Genomic DNA, 20,556 nt, shown 5'->3' with positions numbered 1-20,556 from the left:
AATCTGCCAGGGTTTGAAGAACTGTAAGCTGAAGGTACAGTGTGTGTGGTTGGTATTGAAGCGCCGTTGCTGAGTGTTGAATAGTGCTTATTTTTGTTGTCGAGATTGAGTCTTTGTTTGTATGTCCTTCATCGCTTCTCTCAGACCCTGCGGTAATTGGAGGGGCATAGGGAATATGGTTGTATGAGGCGACAAGTTCCTCCCATTCCTTGGAGGCTAAAAAAGACATCTCGCCGATTGATGTGTGAGAATCTTCATCGGGTAACAGTAGACAACGCCTTGGCATTGAATTATCAGAGAATACACTTAGGGCCGTCGGGGCCACTACATCTTCTAATTGTGTGATTGGCAGTTGTAGAATGGAGCTATTTTTTGGTTGTGATGTTTGGTCCCTTGCTTTTTGATGATATGCCCACAGCGCTACTTCCGGGGTGAGAGCGTGTTGGAGTTTTGGGTTTTATCCCAATGTCTGGTTCCCCTTGTTGTGGCAATGTTAAGGTGTCTGCAACTAGATGACTCTCCACTTCCAGGGAGGGAACTTGATGGAAGCTTGGGGTCTAGTCCAATATTTGATCCCCCTTGTTGAAGCAATTTTAAGATGTCTGTCCCAAGGTGGCTCTCTATTGGTGCCTTGGAAAGTTGCAGAGTCTGTGAAGAATTTTGAGCGTTTTGTGAACAGACCAATGGACGATCTTGCAGCTCCTTGGATTGATCGGTGCCGTTGTGCCTTTTCTGGGTAAAGTGGCTGCCGCTACCAAGTTCTGCGCCTTTACCTGGCCCGTTGATATCTTCAACTTTTAGTATTACTTCTAGGATTTGTTGAGTAGTAGTCGAATCTATACTGGTAATACTGCTGATATTGCTGCAGAGTTTTTCCTTTGAGTAGATTAGGGGGTCAGTTAATTTTGTTGTGGGCCGCAAAGTTAGATCGGATCTCCCTAGTTGGAGTGGGGTTTGCAGACCTTTTATAGTTTCACTTTTGGGAAAAATTGCTGTTCTGGGGTCTTTCAGGAAGGAAAATGTGTATATTTTGGGTTGTAGGTTGCATGGATTTCTCTTTTGGGGTGTCCCTTCAATATTTGTTAGCTCTTGGCTTTTCCAAGTCCAGCTTCGAGAAAGCTACATTTCCAGTTGCTGTTATTATTAATGTGTTTTAATTCTCCAGGCTTTGTGTTTCGCTGTAAATTATGACTTTGAGGGGAGATTTGTCACTATAAGTTGTGCCTTTGAGGGGAGCACTGTCAGGTGATTAGGGGATCCTATTGACCGTCGCTATGTCGCTCATTTTGTCGAGCTTTCACGTTTTGTTAGGTGACTTTCCCGGTCAGGGCCAAGGGGGCTGTTGTCCCTGCTTTCGTCCTCATTTTTCCTTTTTGTTGTTTTTGGATGCAGCCTTGATCTTACTGGGGTCTTTCTCACTCTGCCCGACCTAATGGTCCTTCCAATTATCATTTCTGCTTTTTTGAGGTGAATTTGTCATTTTGGCTTTGGAATTGATTTAGTTTCATTTTTTGTACCAAATGCAGGCTTACTTGTTGAACTTATTGTACTTGTTGTACTCTTGACCTTTCTGTGGGAGTGTAGTCCTACGAGGTGATGAAGGTGAGGAAAGACAAGCTTTTTAGCGTAACAGTAGGCTTCAGGAAAACTGGTGACTGCTGCCCGTGATGAAAAAATCTGTTTCTGCCAAATACTAGAAAAAGCTGGCAGATATTGATGAACGCGGTCAGCTGTAAAGTGGAAAACTGCAAATTAGACCGGCTTGAGCACTAGAGAGGGAGGGCCAAGGCCAAGGCTTGAACACGCTGGATGCGGCCGGACGTGCCCCCGGCCGAGCGGCGTTTAGTTAGAAAAAACTAGCTTGTTTATATTACCCTCACACACCCTAGTGGTGTCATGCTTCATCATCCGGTCACCCCGACCCCTACAAGTCGGGGTGGGCTTGACCACAGTGTTGGGAAGCTCTTCTGATATGTTCAAAGAGGGGGCTCTAAATAAAATAAAATCAACCAGATAGATCCCCGGTATCCCTTTATTTTGGGGTCTATCTGAGAAGTTAAAATATTGTATAGAATTTATTAATACAATTGGGTCTTGTCAGGGTATTATGGTCCTATGACCCTAGTGCCAACATGTTTCAGTCCGCAGTGGCCATAAAGGTCCGGGACTTTCTTCAGGGCAAGGCTAGCCCCCTATGTGAGGGAAAGAAGGATGGGATTCCGTATCCTAACGGTGTTGTGAGGGCAGAGTAGCTGCTCCTCAAAGTATAGAGTGTAGTGTGTGTGTCAACTGCCAGGCTGCGTCTGGAAAGGAAGACAAGAACAAACGACATCATATACATATGCGCAGAATCCTATTTTCTGCGGTGACATGAGTGGTCTGGAACGTGTGCCACTATTGTGAGCATGCACCATGATTGTAGTGCACGCCTGTATAGAGGTATCCAACCCCTACTTGTGCCATTCAAGTACATGCTTCCGTGACATATCAAGGATCATGTGACGGAAATAATGTCTCAGTGGCGACTTAATCGCATTCTAACATTTTGCATCAAAATACGACTTGTGTATATATATATACCAACATTACACATGCACCCTAAGAGTTAGTCTCAATCGTATCCACTCAATTAGTAATAGGAAGGTTCTCAGTTATTCCGATTCTATTCACATCATCACACATATTGTCATGCACATTTGCGTGGGTCGAGATACTGTACCCAATTAGGGAAGTCGGCTTGCTTCACAGGATCGGAAAAAATGTGTGTGGTCCTAATGATAATGAATTATGGAGGGTTATGTTGTAGTAGTCGCTGCCAGCGGGTTATATCGTAAGATTGTGGGCAGTATTTTCCCGACTGCGCTGCATACAGAGTCACTTACTTCAATTGAAGGTCTCACCCCGCAAAGTACCTAGATCGGTTCCGGTCCTCGGCTTTGGGCAGCCGCAGTGATCGGGACGGTTGTTAATAAAGCCCAGCTAGCGGCATCGTAGGTTGCCGTTGGTCACATCTCCCCCGTATACGGAAATGACGTGGTACGTCATGCGTGCGCAATGCGTGAGGGGCGGAACAGGTTGGGATATGTAGTTTCCAGTCCATTTGTAGTTCTACACCAATTTGGGGAGAGCTATGATGGATCATTTATGTATATATTTGCAAGTGGGGCTTTTGCCAAAGTTTATAATTATTCATTAATCATGGTGAATAAGCCAGTAGAGATAGTAGGGAATTGTTTGCAATGACAGAAAAGCAAGGGCAATTGTGCTCAATCCAGAAAGTATGTATTGGTCAGAGGTTGGTGAGCCATGAGAGCATGAAGAAATCCTCAGATTCACTTATTGAGTTGGCTCCAAGGTATGCCATCGTTAAGGCCATTTATATGGGTTTTTAAACGGTATACCCAACGTTGTTCCCTCTGTAGGAGTCTCTTTTGAAGATTTCTGTGGTCGAGACCACCCCGACTTGTAGGGGTCGGGGTGACCCGATGATGAAGCAAGACACCACTAGGGTGTGTGAGGGTAATATAAACAAGCTAGTTTTTTTCCCCACATACATGGCTGCGCTAGACACAACCTTATAGTAGATAATTGTTTTCCCCACTACTTTCCTGTTTTCCAGACCACAGGTACACAGGTACAGTTTTTATCCCTCACTCAACTGACCATTACGCGGTCCATTGGAGTATTTTTTCGTGCTAAACTTCTTTGGGAGGATATCCTCCGGTTATTACCTCTCCTACCCTCAGGGTACCTGGTTCACTCCAGTGCCCACTCGTGTTATTGGCGTTTAGTTAGAGCCAGAGTCGGCGCAGAGCCAGGACGCCAGCCTCAGCACTTGGCCGCCCGATGCTGGATGCTGGATGCAGCCCGCACCCCCCGCATTTAGTTGGACCCCGGTAAGGAAACTAAAGTCAAAGTCAAGCGGGAGCCGGAACTGTGGGCTCAACTGCAGCAGTTTGATTTCCTCCTGCTTCGCTTAAAGCAGCCGGGCGATCGAAATGATTGAAACAAAAGAAATAAGGAATGAAAGAACAAAAGAAAAAAGGAAAGAAGGAGATATGAATAAAAGAAGTAAAGAAAGATGGAAAGAAAGAAGGAAAGAAAGAAAGTTACAGCGAAAAGTAAGAAGACAATGAAACAAATATTACAAATGCTGAAAATTAAACACAATAACTGGTTTCCTTCCCGGGCAAAGTTTATTAAAAAACCTTTATTGAAATTCACCAGAATAAACGTCTTCTGCTTAGGAATTCACATGTATAATATTGAAGCTTTCGACAATTGAATACAGAAGAACAGTTTCAAATGATCTCAATCTGTGAAATACCAGCAGTAAAACAGTAAACAAAGGACACTCCAGGAACTTATAGAGAGAGGAATGTGGCCTGTGCTCATATCTGGTAGAGGGTCCTGCTGTCACATTGGACTCTATACACGAAGGCAATATCAGAGTAATAGAGTATAAAAAAACATTGGCACACAAAGTAACTAGCTTGTGTGTGGATGTGCTCATTGTGAAAAAGAAAAATGCAGTCAGTCAAACTGATGTCTTCCAGTGACTGAAGTGGACTTATTCTCTTCCCCATACCGTATATTGTAGTGGGCAGAAGCAAAATATGAATGAAACCTTACCCCGAGGTAGCAGGTTGCCGGTTGCAGGATTGTGGGCCACAGCGGATTGCGGACTTTGACCCCACCCAAAAGGATTCCTCGCCCCTGAGGTTGCTGTTGCTGCAGTGTTGGAAGCGCAGCCAGCGATTTGAACCTCGCCGCAGCGCCGTGTCCGTGGAGGCGCCTGACAGCGTGGGTCTGCTGTGCAAAGGAGGAGGAGCAGGCAGGGCAGAGCGTCGGCGGGGCTGCGAGCAGGCAGGGACTCCAGTCTCCAGGAGCCCCTGCGCGCCCATTGAACACACCTGGGCTGCTCTCCCCGCTGGACACGCCCCCGCCTGATAGTTGAAAACTTGGGCAATCGAGCACTCCTTGGAAACCTTACCCCGAGGTAGCAGGTTGCAGGTTGCAGGATTGTGGGCCACAGCGGATTGCGGACTTTGACCCCACCCAAAAGGATTCCTCGCCCCTGAGGTTGCTGTTGCTGCAGTGTTGGAAGCGCAGCCAGCGCTTTCAACCTCGCCACAGCGCCGTGTCCGTGGAGGCGCCTGACAGCGTGGGTCTGCTGTGCAAAGGAGGAGGAGCAGGCAGGGCAGAGCGTCGGCGGGGCTGCGAGCAGGCAGGGACTCCAGTCTCCAGGAGCCCCTGCTCGCCCATTGAACACACCTGGGCTGCTCTCCCCGCTGGACACGCCCCCCTGTCCTCCCTTTGAAGGGCCGGCTGTATCACAATATAAAACGGAGTTCACTCCCCGCTGAGCGGGAGCGAGCGGGAGCGCGCCGGGAGAAGCCCGGGACAAGGGCGGGACCGTCTGTGGCCGTCAGGGGCCGAAAGAGGCTGGGCTGGGCCAACCCTCTTCCATCTGATTTCTCCTACCTCCAGCGGAACTGAGGAATTGAAAACGGAGATGCCCTCACCGGCACCTTGTGAAACCCCATCAAGGGCGGGGGGAAGTAACACAGGGACGTTGGACAATTATTTCAAATCCGCAAAAGGAGATGGGGCCAAAGAAAATTCCTTGGAGAGGCGTAGGGTGGAGCGCCGTCGCTCAATCGAATCCATGAAGAGCACACCCCTGTCCGAGATAATCCCGTATCCTATTTCCCAAGAGGAGGGCACCCCTATTGATAGCCAAAATTTACTAACCCTAGAGGACTTCCCTCTACTGCTACGGGAAACTCCAAACACCTCTGGTATCCAGCCTGAAAAGATCATAGAGATCACCCCATCTTTAACATCCTATATGGCAATGGACTTGATTACCCTAACCCCTCCACTGAACAAAAACAAGAAAAGTAAGCCAAAGCAAAGTGTGGTGGTGGAGCTCCATCGGCCTCCACCTAGCAAACGTAGAAGGAAGACAAGGGGGGGGGCAGGGGAAAACCAAACTATCCCATCTAGATTTTGGTAAAAAAAATAAAACCGCACCCCCCCTTGGCAGGGATAGTGATACTGCGCCTATCGCTACCCCCTCTAAGGATTCAAATACTAACACAGTCGCTATCAACAGTGACCTAGTGGCCAACACGTTTAACATAGCACCCTCTCTTACACCCTTAGGGAGTATAGAATTCTTATTTCGTTCACTTTTGCAGCCCATTAGTGATAGCTTAAAAAAAGTTGAGATCAGGCTTACCATCTTAGAGGCATCTCTTACTACCTTGAACACCTTAGTTAGTAAGCAGTCCAAAAGTGTGGGGTCCAGTTCTTCTACAGGTAACCTTCCTAAAACAGGAGTCTTGCAGGGTCCCACCAAAGTCCCCTCGCAGGGCGCTCCCACTGCCCCCCCTTTGCAGCCACTTATGGCTATCCCAGTTCCGGCACCACGTAATTACCCAACCAATATGCCTCTACAACCAACAGACTCTGCCCCTCACAACTCACAGACAGGGACCAATTTTGGCTTCCCCCAAGTCGCTAGCACTTCCTCTCCCTCCCCGGCCCGGCCTGCCCCAAGACCACGGAGACCAGATTTGCCTCCAGAAGCCAACAGACTAACGGTGGTGTTAGCAGGTGCCCCTCAATTACAAAGAGGAGAAAACGAAGATTTCCAATCACTTAAGAAAAAAGTTATTAAATGGCTGAATTGGAACCGACCCCTACCACCACAATATAATAATGAGATTATTATGGTCAGAAGGGTTCCCTGGCTAGGAAAGACGAGAAAACAATAATAGGGGATTGTATATTGGTAACCTTCAAAGACCCGGGTACTGTTCTACATATCTGTGAAGAGGTGAACCGCTCATTGGATTCTACCTTTCAGACCCTGCCAGTATCCTTTTTCTTTCCTCCAATTCGCATGCACTATGATCTACCGCATGAAGAATGGACAAGGGTGGAACGTAGGCACAGACACAAGGATTATGTCCAACGCCCAAATTTCCAACTACCAGATACACCCTATCTTCACTTTAACCGCTTTAACTGCTTGAATGGTCTGGATGGGGTCGACTGACTGCCCACTTACAACCCTGCGACTTTGGATAATGGCTCCCCTAGTCTTTCTGAGCCATCCACCGCCACTGTTGGCAATACTCTTGAACCACTGACTGATCCAGTGTTTGAAACCATCTCTGCCCATCTTCTTGATACGGCAACCGACACCCCTGAACACTTGAGATTAATCTGGTGGAATGTTGCCGGACTGGCTAATAAATTGGCCGACCCCGACTGGGCAACTTACATTGAGACTGGAGACGTTTGTATGTTTCAGGAAACCTGGGCAAGAGAAGACTATGGGCACCAAGGCTACCAGTCTTTTTTTATCCCAGCAAGGTGGGAGGGTAAAGGCCGCCCGTCAGGCGGGCTTACAACTTGGGTCGCATCTCACCTAGGCTGTGAGGCAACACGGCTGCCAGTTAGCTCTGATGACATCCTTGCGGTCCTACTATCCTGGCCAAACCAAGCTAAACTTGTTTTAATTAACATCTATTCCAGGCCTGTGGGAATTGCCAAGGAATCACTGACCATAGATGAACTTACAAACTATCTATCCGAGCTACCAAGTGACTCATTCTATGTGGTGGGAGGGGATTTTAATTCTCACTTCGAGCCATTGCCAGGTCTTCTAGAGGGGTTTTCAATGGAAGAAGAGGCTAGATGGGCAGTGCCCACGGTTGAAGCTCCCTCCCCGAAGGCATGGACCCCACTTGCATTACAAATCACAGCCCTCACCCTAAAGTTCGGAATTAGAGCCTGTAATGGGCGAATGAGATCTGACATACCCAGTAGAACAACTTATAATAGAGCGGGAAGAGAGTCTCGCTTGGATTATGTCTTGGCCCAAATAGTGAAGTGGCCAAACATCCGGGACTTTAGGGTAACGGAAAGGGCAGATAGTGACCATAATGCACTCGAACTCGACCTTGTTCACCCTGGCCTTCAGACCCCAATGACCGCTCTGGAGGTGAGCAAACCTGCGCTTCTCCTAGAAAATAGCAGGAGAAGAATTAGGTGGGAGCATCTGGTTGCAAGTAAGAAGAAACTCCCCATGCTCTATGATGGGATAATTCCCATCTTGGAAATTGTGGGGAACTTGGAGATCGAGGTGAATAATAAAGTCTCCCAGGCTAAATTATGCAAGGCTCATGAGGACCTCATAAAAGCAGCGGCCCCTAACCTCTTCAGTAGTACACGGAAACCAGGTAGGGGGGGGCAATGCAAATCCTCATGGTACAACCCAGCATGCAGAAAGGCAAAAGGGGATCTTTTTAGGTCTATTAAGGAGGGTCTAGGGGGGGTTAACCTAAGAGAAAGCAGACGGGCCTATAAGAAACTCGTTGCCCACGCTAAAGCCAAATGGGAGGAAAACCAGTGGGAAGAACTTACTAAGGCCCTAGCGATCAAAGACCACCGCCTGTTCTGGAGGATAGTGAGTGGGGGGTCGGGAAATCTCCAATCGGCTATTGAGCCGAACATCGCTCCAGGGGCGTGGCAGGCACATTTCCAGTCCCTATATAGTTCCGACGCGGGAGAATTTATTGCTGACACTGGGATTGAATGGCCAGACTATGGAGGGGATCCAATAACACTGGGCGAGGTTACTGCTGCCATAGCAGGACTAGCCTCGGGAAAGGCGCCAGGACTGGATGGCCTACCCGGGGACCTGTTTAAACAGGAGCCCATTGTTTGGGCCCCCTACCTTGCCGCCCTTTTTAACGGAGTTCTTAGCGGCATGGAAATCCCTAGTACTTGGCTGGGGGCGGAGGTGGTGCCCATTTTCAAAAAGGGGTCGCCTCTCCTCCCAGCCAACTACAGACCCATCAGTTTAATTGATGTAGCACAGAAACTCTTTGGCAGGGTTTTGCTGAATCGGCTCCAGGACTGGATGGAAGAGGCGGGTGTCCTTAGTCCCTACCAGGCGGGATTTAGGAAGGGAGTTTCCACAGTGGACCAGGTTTTTAGATTGAATATCATCTACTGGAGGTCAGCAATATTCGAGGGCGGCAGCCTCTACACAATTTTTGTGGATTTACGAGCCGCCTTCGATCTGGTGCCTAGAGGGAAACTTTGGAGCGTCCTGGCAGAGATGGGCGTTCCTCCGGACATCCTATTAATCTTGCAGAGGCTGCACCACAATAATTATGCCCGAGTGAGGTGTGGGAGGTCCGGGGAACTTACTGAAAGATTCCCCGTTGGCCGAGGGGTAAGACAGGGTTGTGTGTTGGCACCGACCCTGTTTTGCCTCTTCGTCAACGGGGTAATCGCCCACCTGAATGCCACTGACTATACCGACGCCCCCAAACTGAATGGCAGCAGGGTGCCTGCAATCATGTTTGCAGATGACACCCTGCTGCTATCTAAAACCCCTATGGGGATACAGAGGATCCTCGATTCATTTATGGCCTTCTGCTCTGATCGGGGTTAGAAATTAATGCGGCCAAAACCAAATTTATGGTTTTGAATCCGAGCCAAACAACGCGGCCGAACCCGTCACTGGGAGCAGCGCGGCTCGAGAGAGTCTCCACCTTCGAATACCTTGGTGTGACCCTTAATGAAAACATGTCTTGGGGATCCCATCAGAGCAGGGTGAACCTCAAATTGACACAAACTACTGGGGGCATCGCCCGGATGATGAATGGCTCCTCATACCGTCCGCTGGGGTCGCTCATCCAGATTTACAAGGTTCAGGCCAGGGGAGCGATCATGTATGGGGCGGAACTGTGGGGACATACATCTTGTCGTAGTCTGTCATTAACGGAGAATAATTTTATCAGACAGATAGCCGCGCTTCCGCCCAGCACCCCGCTCCTCCCCTTGAGGCTTGATCTGGGTCTACGACCATTAGCCGATGAAATAGGTCTGAGACCCATAGCCTTCTGGCGCAGGCTGTGGAGTAGTAACGATCTCGCAGCCTATAGGGCGGAACTGATGGAACTATTGAACCACCCGAAAGCGCTCCGGATCCCCTGGATAAAACACATCCAAAATACTTGTATGGAATTGGGGTTCTCTGATTTATGGACTGATCCTGCCAATGCCGCACCAAGCATTTCTAAAAGATCCCTGGCCAATGCATATCACGAACAAAAACTAGCTAGGGTCCTAGATAGCCAAGCTGGAGGGTCATTATCCTCTGTATTTGTACAAAGTAAGGACCGTTATAGGTTTGAGGGGGTTTTGGATGCTATTTCCCCCGTGCTTGCCAGAAAGCTGTTTCTCCAGTGGAGATACGGCACACTGCCCTTTCGATCTTTTACTAGCTCCTGGTCATCACCTCCTACCTCTAAGCAGTGTCCGGCCTGTGACGCCAAGGAGGAAACTGATTTACACGTGGCCCTTTTTTGTCCAGCTTATAGGGCTGCGAGGAAATATTGGCTTCTTCCACTGATTAGAAACATGGGTTGTAGGGAATATGCCCCAATGTATAGGATTTTAAAATCTGATGTTTCAGGCCCAACTGTGTTCGCACTGGCAACATTTCTTACCAATGTCTGGCACACCCGCAACCGTATTTTAAATATGATGGTTTCCTCTTAATTTTATGATTCATAGTCTTAAGGCATTTTTAGTAATATGTAATTTCAATGTTTTATAATGTTAAATGTGCTGTTTTATTGTGATTATACATGTGTATTGTTTATCTTTTATGGCCAAATGGCCGAAATAAAGATTGGAAATGGAATGACACACCAACAGACCAATGGGTGATGAAAGCTGACTGAAAGCCACTTTAAATAAGAATATTGTACATATATTCTATTAAAAATCAAAAGAAGCTTTTGAACCACCCCTCTTCAGTCACTAACTTGTTTGTGCGAGCCCCCTTCAGACATTGGCTCCATTGTCTGTCCATCATATTTTGGATCAGTATTTGGTGTATGTTCACATTTCCTACTTTACGTTGGTGAGTATAGAAATCAGTTCACCTGAAGACTTCTACTGCTGCCACCCTCTGTCTTTCTCCATTATTATGGGCCACACTTGCCTTGCCCACTTTATCATCCACATGCTCCTCCTACCTCTCCTGGCCACTGCATCCACAGCACTTCGCACAGATTTAACACAGTGTCCTTCTCCCTCTGGTGCCTGAACTTGTTTGCGGGTTGCTTCACTTTCTGCACAAGTGAAACAAGAGCCACCTCCCTGGAAGCTGAATGCTCTGCATGTGTATGGTGACATGGGGTCTCCCCTTCAGATCACTGACAGTGGAAACAATGCAGGTGCGTGTGTCTAGCAGTAGCAGTGATGTGAAGCGGTGGAGCACACACTTAATTGATACATCATACTATTGCATGTTCCTGTGATGGCTAAAATGTTTACAGAAAAATGCATGGGTTTGGTAATTATCACTAAACTCAGAATCCTGATTCAGTTGTAAACCCAAAATGGGAATCCTGTGGGTCCATGAAGGTGGCCCATGCTTTTGAGATTTTCATTCATACTGTAATGTCTTATTATCAAATCATGGCATAATTTGCTTTATCATGATGCACCTTTTTAGCTGAAGTTCCCTGCCACCATTTCTTTCACATCCAGTAGAATTCACTGTTGCTCTCCTACTTCTTGTGATGAAGCATGTTTAAAATATGTGCTGCTCTTACTTCTCTGCATTTATTCACATTAACTCATTACCCAAAGTATGGCACCTTTGCATACACCACAGCTGTGGAGATGATGGAAATAAAAATAAACTCCTGCATTACCTGCATCACCTTTCTCAAACACACACTGACTGGCTCATGCCCACAACCAAAGAAGTCTATATTTGTTATATGTTAATGTTAATGTTAACAGAATTTATACAAAGCGCATGAAAACCCAGAGGTGTCTTGGCGCTGAGGATTCAGTAGCCCACACAACGTCTAGTCCTGGAACAGCCAGGACTTCAAACCTACCCTGAAGATGGATAGGGAGGTCACACTTCTGAGTTCACTAGGAAGAGTGTTCCAGAGCTTGGAGGTACCATAGTGAAAGCTGCGTCCACCCCAATGCAATGTATGAACTCTGGGCACCGTGAAGAGTCTGTCCCCTGAGGAATGAAGTTTTCCTGTAGGTTTGTACCAGACAAAAAGCTTCAGAAGAAACAAAGGGGCTGTGTGATTCAGTGCTTTGTAGGCCAAGCACAGTGCCTTAAATTTAATACTCTGTGGTACCAGGAGCCAGTGCAAATTGCGTAACTCATTTGATACTGATTTATGCTTGGGGATGTTGAGCAATAGCCGTGCTGCTGTATTTTGGACCATCTGAAGCTTCTTTCGACACTGCTTCTGAATATTCAGATATAGCCCGTTGCAATAGTCCAGTTTGGACTGGATGAGAGATGTTACTACTGATTTTTCTAGTCTCCGTGGGGATGTATGGGAGGATCTTCCTTATTTTATTTATAAGATTGCCCTTCCTTCCTTTCTTGTTGGGTATAGTAAGTCTATTTACTACAGAGAATAGTTCCTTGGGGGAATTTTTTGCTGTCTCAATCTGTTTGGTGAAGTAATGCCTCTTTTGTGAAATTAGTAGGTTTTTATAGTGTGTTAAAGCGGTCCTATACACTTCCCTTTCTCGCCAACGACGTTCCAGACGGCGACAATTTAGCTTTTCTTTCCGTAGTGTGTCAGAGAACTAGGGGGCAGATGGAGTGTTCCTGTTCCCTGAAGATTTTTCTATGGGTACCGAAGCCTTAACTGCTTAAGTAAGCCAGTCTGTGTATTCGATGGCAGCTAGGTCGGAGAGGAAACGATGAGGATATGTTCCTGGACGCTATCTAACCCCGTGAAATATGAACAGTTCTTCTCTGATTAAGCACATCATCATCCTATTCCTATGACAAACCATCTCTAGCAACAGCTTTGAGATTCTTCTTCTTCTCTTCAAGATAACCGTGCAATTGGCCTCTCTATTGAAGCATAGCAGGTCGGGTGACTTGAGCTCAAGTTTCACCACAGTTCCTCCCTTGATTGGTACCGACGGTGGCCGCATGCTCAGATTGATTCTCCAGTCTTATCTGATCCATTTTTTATAAGTTGTCTACATATAATATAGAACTAGCATCTTTCTGCAGAATTGTTCACTTGTGTTTATCAACATCTAGTGTTCAGCTTCTGTTCTGTTTTCTGTTGGAAATTTTTGTGACTCTTCCTGAAGAAGGCGTCTTGTACGCCGAAACACGTGTAGAGAAAATTACAAACATCTACTATATCTCAGCGACTTGTGGTTCATACCACTTGAATTGTCGATTTGTTTCTTCATTAATTTCAATTATTTGTTCAATGTTTAACCCCTTCGCTGCTCATGACGAGCTCAGCTCGTCATGCAGTACACTGGTCGTGTGCTTATGACGAGCTGACCTTGTCATGAACAATGGGAATAAATAAGATCCAGCACAGGAGGAAAATCTCCATAGCATTGAAGGTGTTAAGATGGTTAGTGTGGTGTTTATAATATTGTATTGTATGTCATGCTGTTTATGTTTCATCATGTATGTTTATGTCAGACTTTTACATTTTATATGAATAAAATGATATATTTTTAACTGATGTGTGTAGTACACTGAGCGTACGTATGTAGTTATTATCACTCCATGTATAGGACTTGATTTTCATATATGGTCCCTAGTTGCTTAGGAATGTTACTTCATTTATAATAGCTAGGTCGGTGTGACCATGAGATTGTGGTTGCGAACCCTCCAACTGTGTGCGGAGAAATGTTTTGTCCACTGTACTCCAGACCGTATGAGAAGAGGCGGGAGACTTAGCGGTACCAACAATCCGACAGACATACCTAGAAGGCTGAACTTGATTAGTGAATGGTCTGACCATGTCAGAGGAAGGGTTTCATTTAGCATGAGCCATTGAGCTGTAGTAAAAATGCCATCCAGCGTATGCCCGGCCTCGTGGGTGGGAGTCTGTACTAGTTGGGTCAGACCTACAGCTCCCAGTGTGTCTAAGAGTGCCCCTGTCTCTCTTTTGTCCTTATCTTCCAGATGAAAATGAAAATCTCCAAGGATGGTGAAATCCTTATTTAAAAGAGTAGGTTCAAGAAGGCTATCCAGATTCGTTATAAAAGTGATTCTAGTGCCCGGTGGTCGCCTCTGAAAGTCAGCTTAGGGCTGAGTTCAAGTGTGAAATAAAGAGCCTCATATGAGGAGGACATTGAGGTAGGGTAAAAAGTTACTGGGAAATGTTCCCAAAAAAAATTGCTATTCCACTGCCTCTTTTTAACCACTTGGATGCTATGGCATGTCCAACGCTCTACGCTCTACTGTAATTTCCATTGAAATGAATCGGCACTCCATGACGAGTTACCCTTGTCATTAGCATCCAAGTGGTTAAAGACCTGTCGACCCTGATTGATCGAAATCCAGTGGGGGTTGCAGGGATGAAATCTGGGTCAGAGGCAGCATCAGCCCATGTTTCCGTTATGAAAAGTATATCTAACCCCAAGTTTTCTATCATGTATGCAACTTCATATTTGTGTTTTGCCAATGATCTAACGTTGACGAGGCCGCAATAAACCTCAACCCTATCGGAGAGTTTGGGAACATTATGGCTCTGAAAATTTTGGAGAGACTTGAGGGCATTGATCCTTCGAGCTTGCGGAAGTGTGAAGCCGCAGGGACAAATTGCATTGCCTTCACCAGGACCTCGCAGACAACAATTATCCTTAGTATTGTTAAGGCAAGATAGTTCCTTAGCGGAGTATCTTAGCATATGGGAAGTCAACAGGCCAGGGTTTCTGGCCTTAGGCGCGGTCCAGGCACGGACGGGCGCAGACAGGCTTGCCTTAGGCGCACCCGCTGCGCGCGTCTGCTGCGCATCCGCACCATCTGGTGATTATATACAGATTTCCGGTGGACGACTAGACCGCGGCCCGACCGGAAATGAGTGAAATGAGCAGCAGAGGTAGGAACGCCCTCCACACAAATGGCACGTCAGCCACGGCGTATCAAGCCCCAAAGTGCAAAGAGCAGATTCGGAATACAATGAGCAGGTGAGTAGCAACTAGTTTAATTTTTTTAAAATCTAATAGGCAGTTGCAGTAGCAGAAAGATATACGTAATAGTAAAAGTTATGGGATAAAACAATCAGAGCAAAGTAAAAGACAAGGCTAAAAGGTGCAGGGCACCAGCAGGGCGAACTTGAGTACGCTGCGCGTACGCACCATCTGGTGATTATATACAAATTTCCGGTGGACGACTACACCACATCCCGACCGGAAATGGGTGAAATGAGCAGCAGAGGTAGGACCGCCCTCCGCACAAACGACACGTCAGCCGCGGCGGAACAGGGTCGGCCCCAAAGTGCAAAGAGCAGATTCAGAATACAATGAGCAGGTGAGCAGCAACTAGTTTAAAAAAATGTAATCTAAAAGACAGTGGCAGTAGCAGCAAGATATACGTAACCGTAAAAGTTATAGGATAAAACAATCAGAGTAAAGTGAAAGACAAGGCTAAAAGGTGCAGGGTGCCAGCAGGGCTAACTTGAGTATAGAAATATGATTCCATCTCTGAAGCCAGGACTGCCAAGGAAAGTGCCTGGTACCTTGAATGTGAAGCCAGAGGGAGAGGCTGCTTCCTCTGGCAAGCCCTTCTTGATGTCCATGCTTGGGTCCTTGGTAAAAAGGCATATATGAACACTGCTATCATTACATAGCTATCCCATACTGTTAAAGTGTTTAAATAATAAATACACGTATCAAAAGTAGATGCAGTTAAGAGAACCAGCTGGCAATCTTTACTTGACCTCTTGTACTCGGGTCTTGAACCCCTGGTCTCAAAGATCATGAAAACTGTAACAGAACCAAACGTAAATAGAGTCCTAGGAGAGATGTTCACTTTCAATGCCCTTTGTACTTGTGGGTCCCAATTATGTATGGGGCGCGCTTTCCTTGTTGGGACCCAGTGCGCCTAAAACACGTATGCCAGGCACAAACACGGTAAGTGTGCCCCATTACATAGAATCCCCTACCCCCAGGGCAGTGCGCTCAGGTGAAAAAAGAAGCAGCTTTGAAGCAGTTGCTACATGTTTCACTGTGCAGGTGGCAACCCGCCTGCACTTTTAAAGGGGATTAGAGAGCCCCATGCAGGCAAGTTCAGTGAGTAACTGTACCCGCCTTCAAGGAGATGTCTGGATGGTCCGTAGGACCCTCATTTACCCTTCAGAGTGCTGCTATCAGGGATTGCACTGACAGTGCACCAGCTTTTAGGTGGGGCATCGTCAGTGAGCCCCCTGACAGCCTCTTTGCCTCTGCTCCCACATCTATAATACAGTGCCGGCACAGAGACAAAGAGATTCTCTCTTATGCATGGGGTCACGCCCCCATGCAAATGAGGGAAAGCCTTCTTGAGAGAGTGCTGGCGCTGTATGAGCACCAGCGCTTTCAGTATTACAGGAGGGGCTGCACAAGAGTCTGCGGCCCCTTCTGAAATATTAATGTGCTCCGGGGGCGCGCAAAGCCGGTGCGAATGCCTGTTGCGCCTCCGGGACACTTTGTGTAAAATGGCCCCTGGCCTTATTTTAGCTCCTTGGCTATAAATAGGAGGCTGTTAGGAGTCTTGGATGGGTCAACCTCATGGTGTTACCTATACTATCCCTGACATTTTCTTGATTCGAAATTCACATATATAAAAAAAGAGACATCAGAGATCAATGTTTGAGGGAAAACCAATACATACCAATGGTTGACAGAAGGTTTACAAGGTCCCCACCAAATTCCAGGTACAGCACCGTTTTCAAATCATGCTTGCTATAGTTGAGATATCTCTGGAAGACTGTGCAAACATTAAATAGTAATATATAACCAAGTGAAACATTACTCACAGTTGATACAGTGTTTTATTTCTGGTAATGCTCCATGCTCATGAAATAAAATCATATAATTTCCTCAACACTATATGAATGGTGCCGCCGCCAATGAAGGAAGACTTTTTCCTCTCCCCAGTTCAGACAAAAGGAGATGATTTGACTGGGTAAGTGGGGTGATCAGTAAATAAGGATAAAGAGAATGCAGTTATTGTAAATTTTATTTAAAAGCCTTCCTCTTCTGGGAGATGTCATCACCAGTATTTATACTGCCCATCTTGGTAAAGGACAATTATTCCACAATAATGAAAACAATTGTATTTTTAGTGCAATAGTAGACCATTGCACTCTGCAATTAAAATGTATGTGAGCATTAGTGTTAGTGGAGAATGATGGTAAATGGAGAAAATGCTAATGTCAGGGTAGGTGGACAAGAAGATGAGTACAAAGCAGATAGGATTTAAAAAAAGGGAAAAGAAGGGCAGAAAGCACCCAATTTAGTGTTTGGCAGATAGGGCACTTTGTCACAATGAGGTTGGAGCATCCTTTCTTCAGCAACTCTAGGTCAGCCCAATAAATTATGAGGTGTGCGGACATCAAGGTCTACAACAATGGAGTACAAAGTTCTCCTATTGGTGTAAACCTTCCTCCAACAGTCCGAAGGAGCATGAGGTGTCAGAGGTATCCATCCAACTATCTAGAGTGTGGGAAGTGACATGTGCCTAGTCGGAGGAGGTGACGTGTCACGAGAAGCAATGCTGGCGAAGGCCGCTGCAAGGCAGCCATGAAGGCTGTGAAAGCCACCAGTGTCTTCAGCTAAGAACATGGCAAGTGAAGCCAGGCAAAAGTCAGCCCTCAGCCATAAGCTTAACACACCAAGCCACAAAGCCCTGACTCCCAGCTTAAACCCTGAACCCCGAGTGCAAGGATGGATTAGGAGTGGCTGGGAGATGCAGCATGAGTGGCGGGGACTGAGTATGGCAGGGAGCCAGGCTTACAACTCCCTGGCACGACTGATTACAGTTTCCTGCTCGCTTTCTCCATCTGCCCATCATTGCCGAGATGCTGCAGTGAGGTCGGTAGTACAATTGAGGGATTCTGGATGTCTCTGGGTGACTCCAGCTGGCGGGCCTCAAACTGCAAGTACTAAAGGAGCACACTGGAACATAAGGAGGAGTGGGGCACCAATGTTTAGTGGAGGAAAGAGAGTGTGTGGTCTCAAGAGTTGTACTCAGCCTTTGTAAGGGTGAGCCTCACACCCTGTGGAAGTGGTCCAGCTATGTCTGGGTGCAGCTCCTACTCACCTCCTCTGGTTCTGGTGCCAACAGGGATTCTTGAGCAACATCCTCCCACCGTCATACAGGTGTTATTAGTCACCATCAGCAACACCACACAGGAAACCTGCATACCAAGTGTACACCCACAACTGGGAGAGCCCAGAATAACACAAGCAGTGTCCAGTATCCAGTAAAGCTCCGAACAAAGCATGTAACCTGTGAGGCAGTTGTCGTCTTGCTGAAGTAGCTTTAAGAGGCAGAAGCAAGTTCTCCTGATTCTGAGACTAATGTGCTTGTGGCCCTCCCTCCCTCCTACCCCAGGCAGAGCCCACTGTGTACTACAAATTGTATCCAGAAGGAAAGGCAACGCTTCCTACAACCTCACCACACACCATCTCACAACATCTTTATACCGGCTTATAAAGGCAAAATCTGCAGAGAACAGTACATCATGCTCCTTGAGAACGTGCTAAACAAGTGTCCAACAAATCTGTGGCAACATGGTCAAAAGGAAATTCCTCCCCTGGAAAAACTCACAGAATGCTCAGACATCTTCTATATTACATCTGGGTGCCCCCTCTCCAGGACTTGTTTATTTTTTATTTATTTTTATTGGCATTTTCAAAAGAAAATACATAAACTCAACAAACCACTAGCCAGTATGCTAGCGATGCGTGTTCAGGAGTAAAATCTGCCCAATCAGATCTTTACGAGTGTTGTACAATATGCGCCCATCCTACTAATACTAAACAGAACGATGTCGATGACAACCACATTGCAATACCAATCAAAAGAGAAGCATATGGGGTACATGTTTGCAAGTCCAGAGCCTCATCTAATATCACATGCACTGCAGGCCGGTTAACTGTAAAGAAACAGCAAAGCACACAAGATGATGGACGGAATGATGCACAATGGCAAAACATTCACCCCCAGTCACAGATCTGGGTTTAATCCATTGTTATTTTGCTCACCAAGCCACCCTAGTTCAGACATGGCCATATGCAAATCAGACTTGACCCTGGGCCTCATGGGAACAGTCCAGCCCGAACTGCCAAGCCATGTCTTCCTTGGACCGGAATCAAGCATCCTAGGAACGGTTTCTGGCTTGAGCCATCTTCAGCCAGGATAGCTTGACTCCAGTGGCTTAGTGAGCAGAGACCCACGTCTGGGCATACCCTTCCCACATAGGGTGAACAGCAAAACACACAAGATGATGGACGGAATGATGCACAATGGCAAAACATTCACCCCCAGTCACAGATCTGGGTTTAATCCATCGTTATTTTGCTCACCAAGCCACCCCAGTTCAGACATGGCTGTATGCAAATCAGACTTGACCCTGTGCCTCATGGGAACAGTCCAGCCCGAACTGCCAAGCCATGTCTTCCCTGGACCGGAATCAAGCATCCTAGGACCGGTTTCTGGCTATCAGCCGTCTTCAGCCAGGATAGCTTGACACTCCAGTGGCTTAGTGAGATAAAGAATGGTGATGGATTAAACCCAGATCGGTTGACTGGGGGTGAGTGTTTGATTTGCTCAAATTCTCCATCCATCATCCCCTTTTGTATCGCTTTATTCGCCCTAAGTTGGCAGGGTATGCTCAGACGTGAGTCCCTTGCTCACTTTTCCACTGGATTCAAGATAGCCTGGCTGATGAGGGTTATGAATCCGAAACCGTCCCAGGATGCTTGTTTCCGGCCCAAGGAAGACATGGCTTGGCAGTTCGGGCTGGACTGTTCCCATGAGACACAGGGTCAGACTGATTTGCATATGGCCAAGTCTGAACTGGGGTTGCGGAGTGAGCTAAAGAATGGTGATGGATTAAACCCAGATCAGTTGACTGGGGGTGAGTGTTTGATTTGCTCTAACTCTCCATCCATCATCCCCTTTTGTATCGCTTTGTTCGCCCTAAGTTGGCAGGGTATGCTCAGACGTGAGTCCCTTGCTCACTTTGCCACTGGATTCAAGATAGTCGGCTGATGAGGATTATGAATCTGAAACCGGTCCCAGAATGCTTGTTTCCGGTCCAGGGAAGACATGGCTTGGCAGGGGAGTGCCAATTGCAAAAGACATGGAGCATGATCCGAGAAGGATCTGGGAAGATGAGACACCCCCATGGTCCAGGTGGCCACATTGCGAGAAACCAGCCGGAAATCCAAGTGGGACCAGGCACCAATACAGTTGCCTTCCCTAATCGCAGGATATCTACAGTACCAGATATTGACTTAATCTCCATCTGAAATTATAGCCTTTAGGGCTTTGCTTTCTGAAGGATGCAGGGCCCGGGCCGTCTTCCTCCTGTCAAAGTCATCATCCAAGATAGCATTAAAATCTCCCCCCAGATAATAGTGCTGCAGCCAGTTACCCTAACTCTAGCCCAGATGTTTTGGAAGAAACTAGGTGAGTCCACATTAGGGCTGTATGTCACG

At 46.9% G+C, this 20,556-nt stretch overlaps 1 protein-coding gene across 1 annotated transcript in view; it reads right to left on the bottom strand.

Annotated features, from left to right (window-relative positions):
- The window catches only part of LOC144819575 (annexin A1-like), a 599,711-nt gene that overhangs the window by 34,313 nt on the left and 544,842 nt on the right, over nucleotides 1-20,556 (bottom strand). Inside the window, exon 11 of the mRNA XM_078677409.1 lies at nucleotides 16,721-16,816. Coding sequence (XP_078533535.1) covers nucleotides 16,721-16,816 — 96 coding nt within the window. The remainder of the gene's footprint in view (nucleotides 1-16,720; nucleotides 16,817-20,556) is intronic.

This window comes from Lissotriton helveticus, chromosome 2_1 (assembly GCF_964261635.1).
Source record: "Lissotriton helveticus chromosome 2_1, aLisHel1.1, whole genome shotgun sequence".
Lineage (NCBI taxonomy): Eukaryota > Metazoa > Chordata > Amphibia > Caudata > Salamandridae > Lissotriton > Lissotriton helveticus.
Note: the sequence above shows the minus strand (reverse complement) of the source record. Positions and strands in the feature narration are given on the sequence as shown.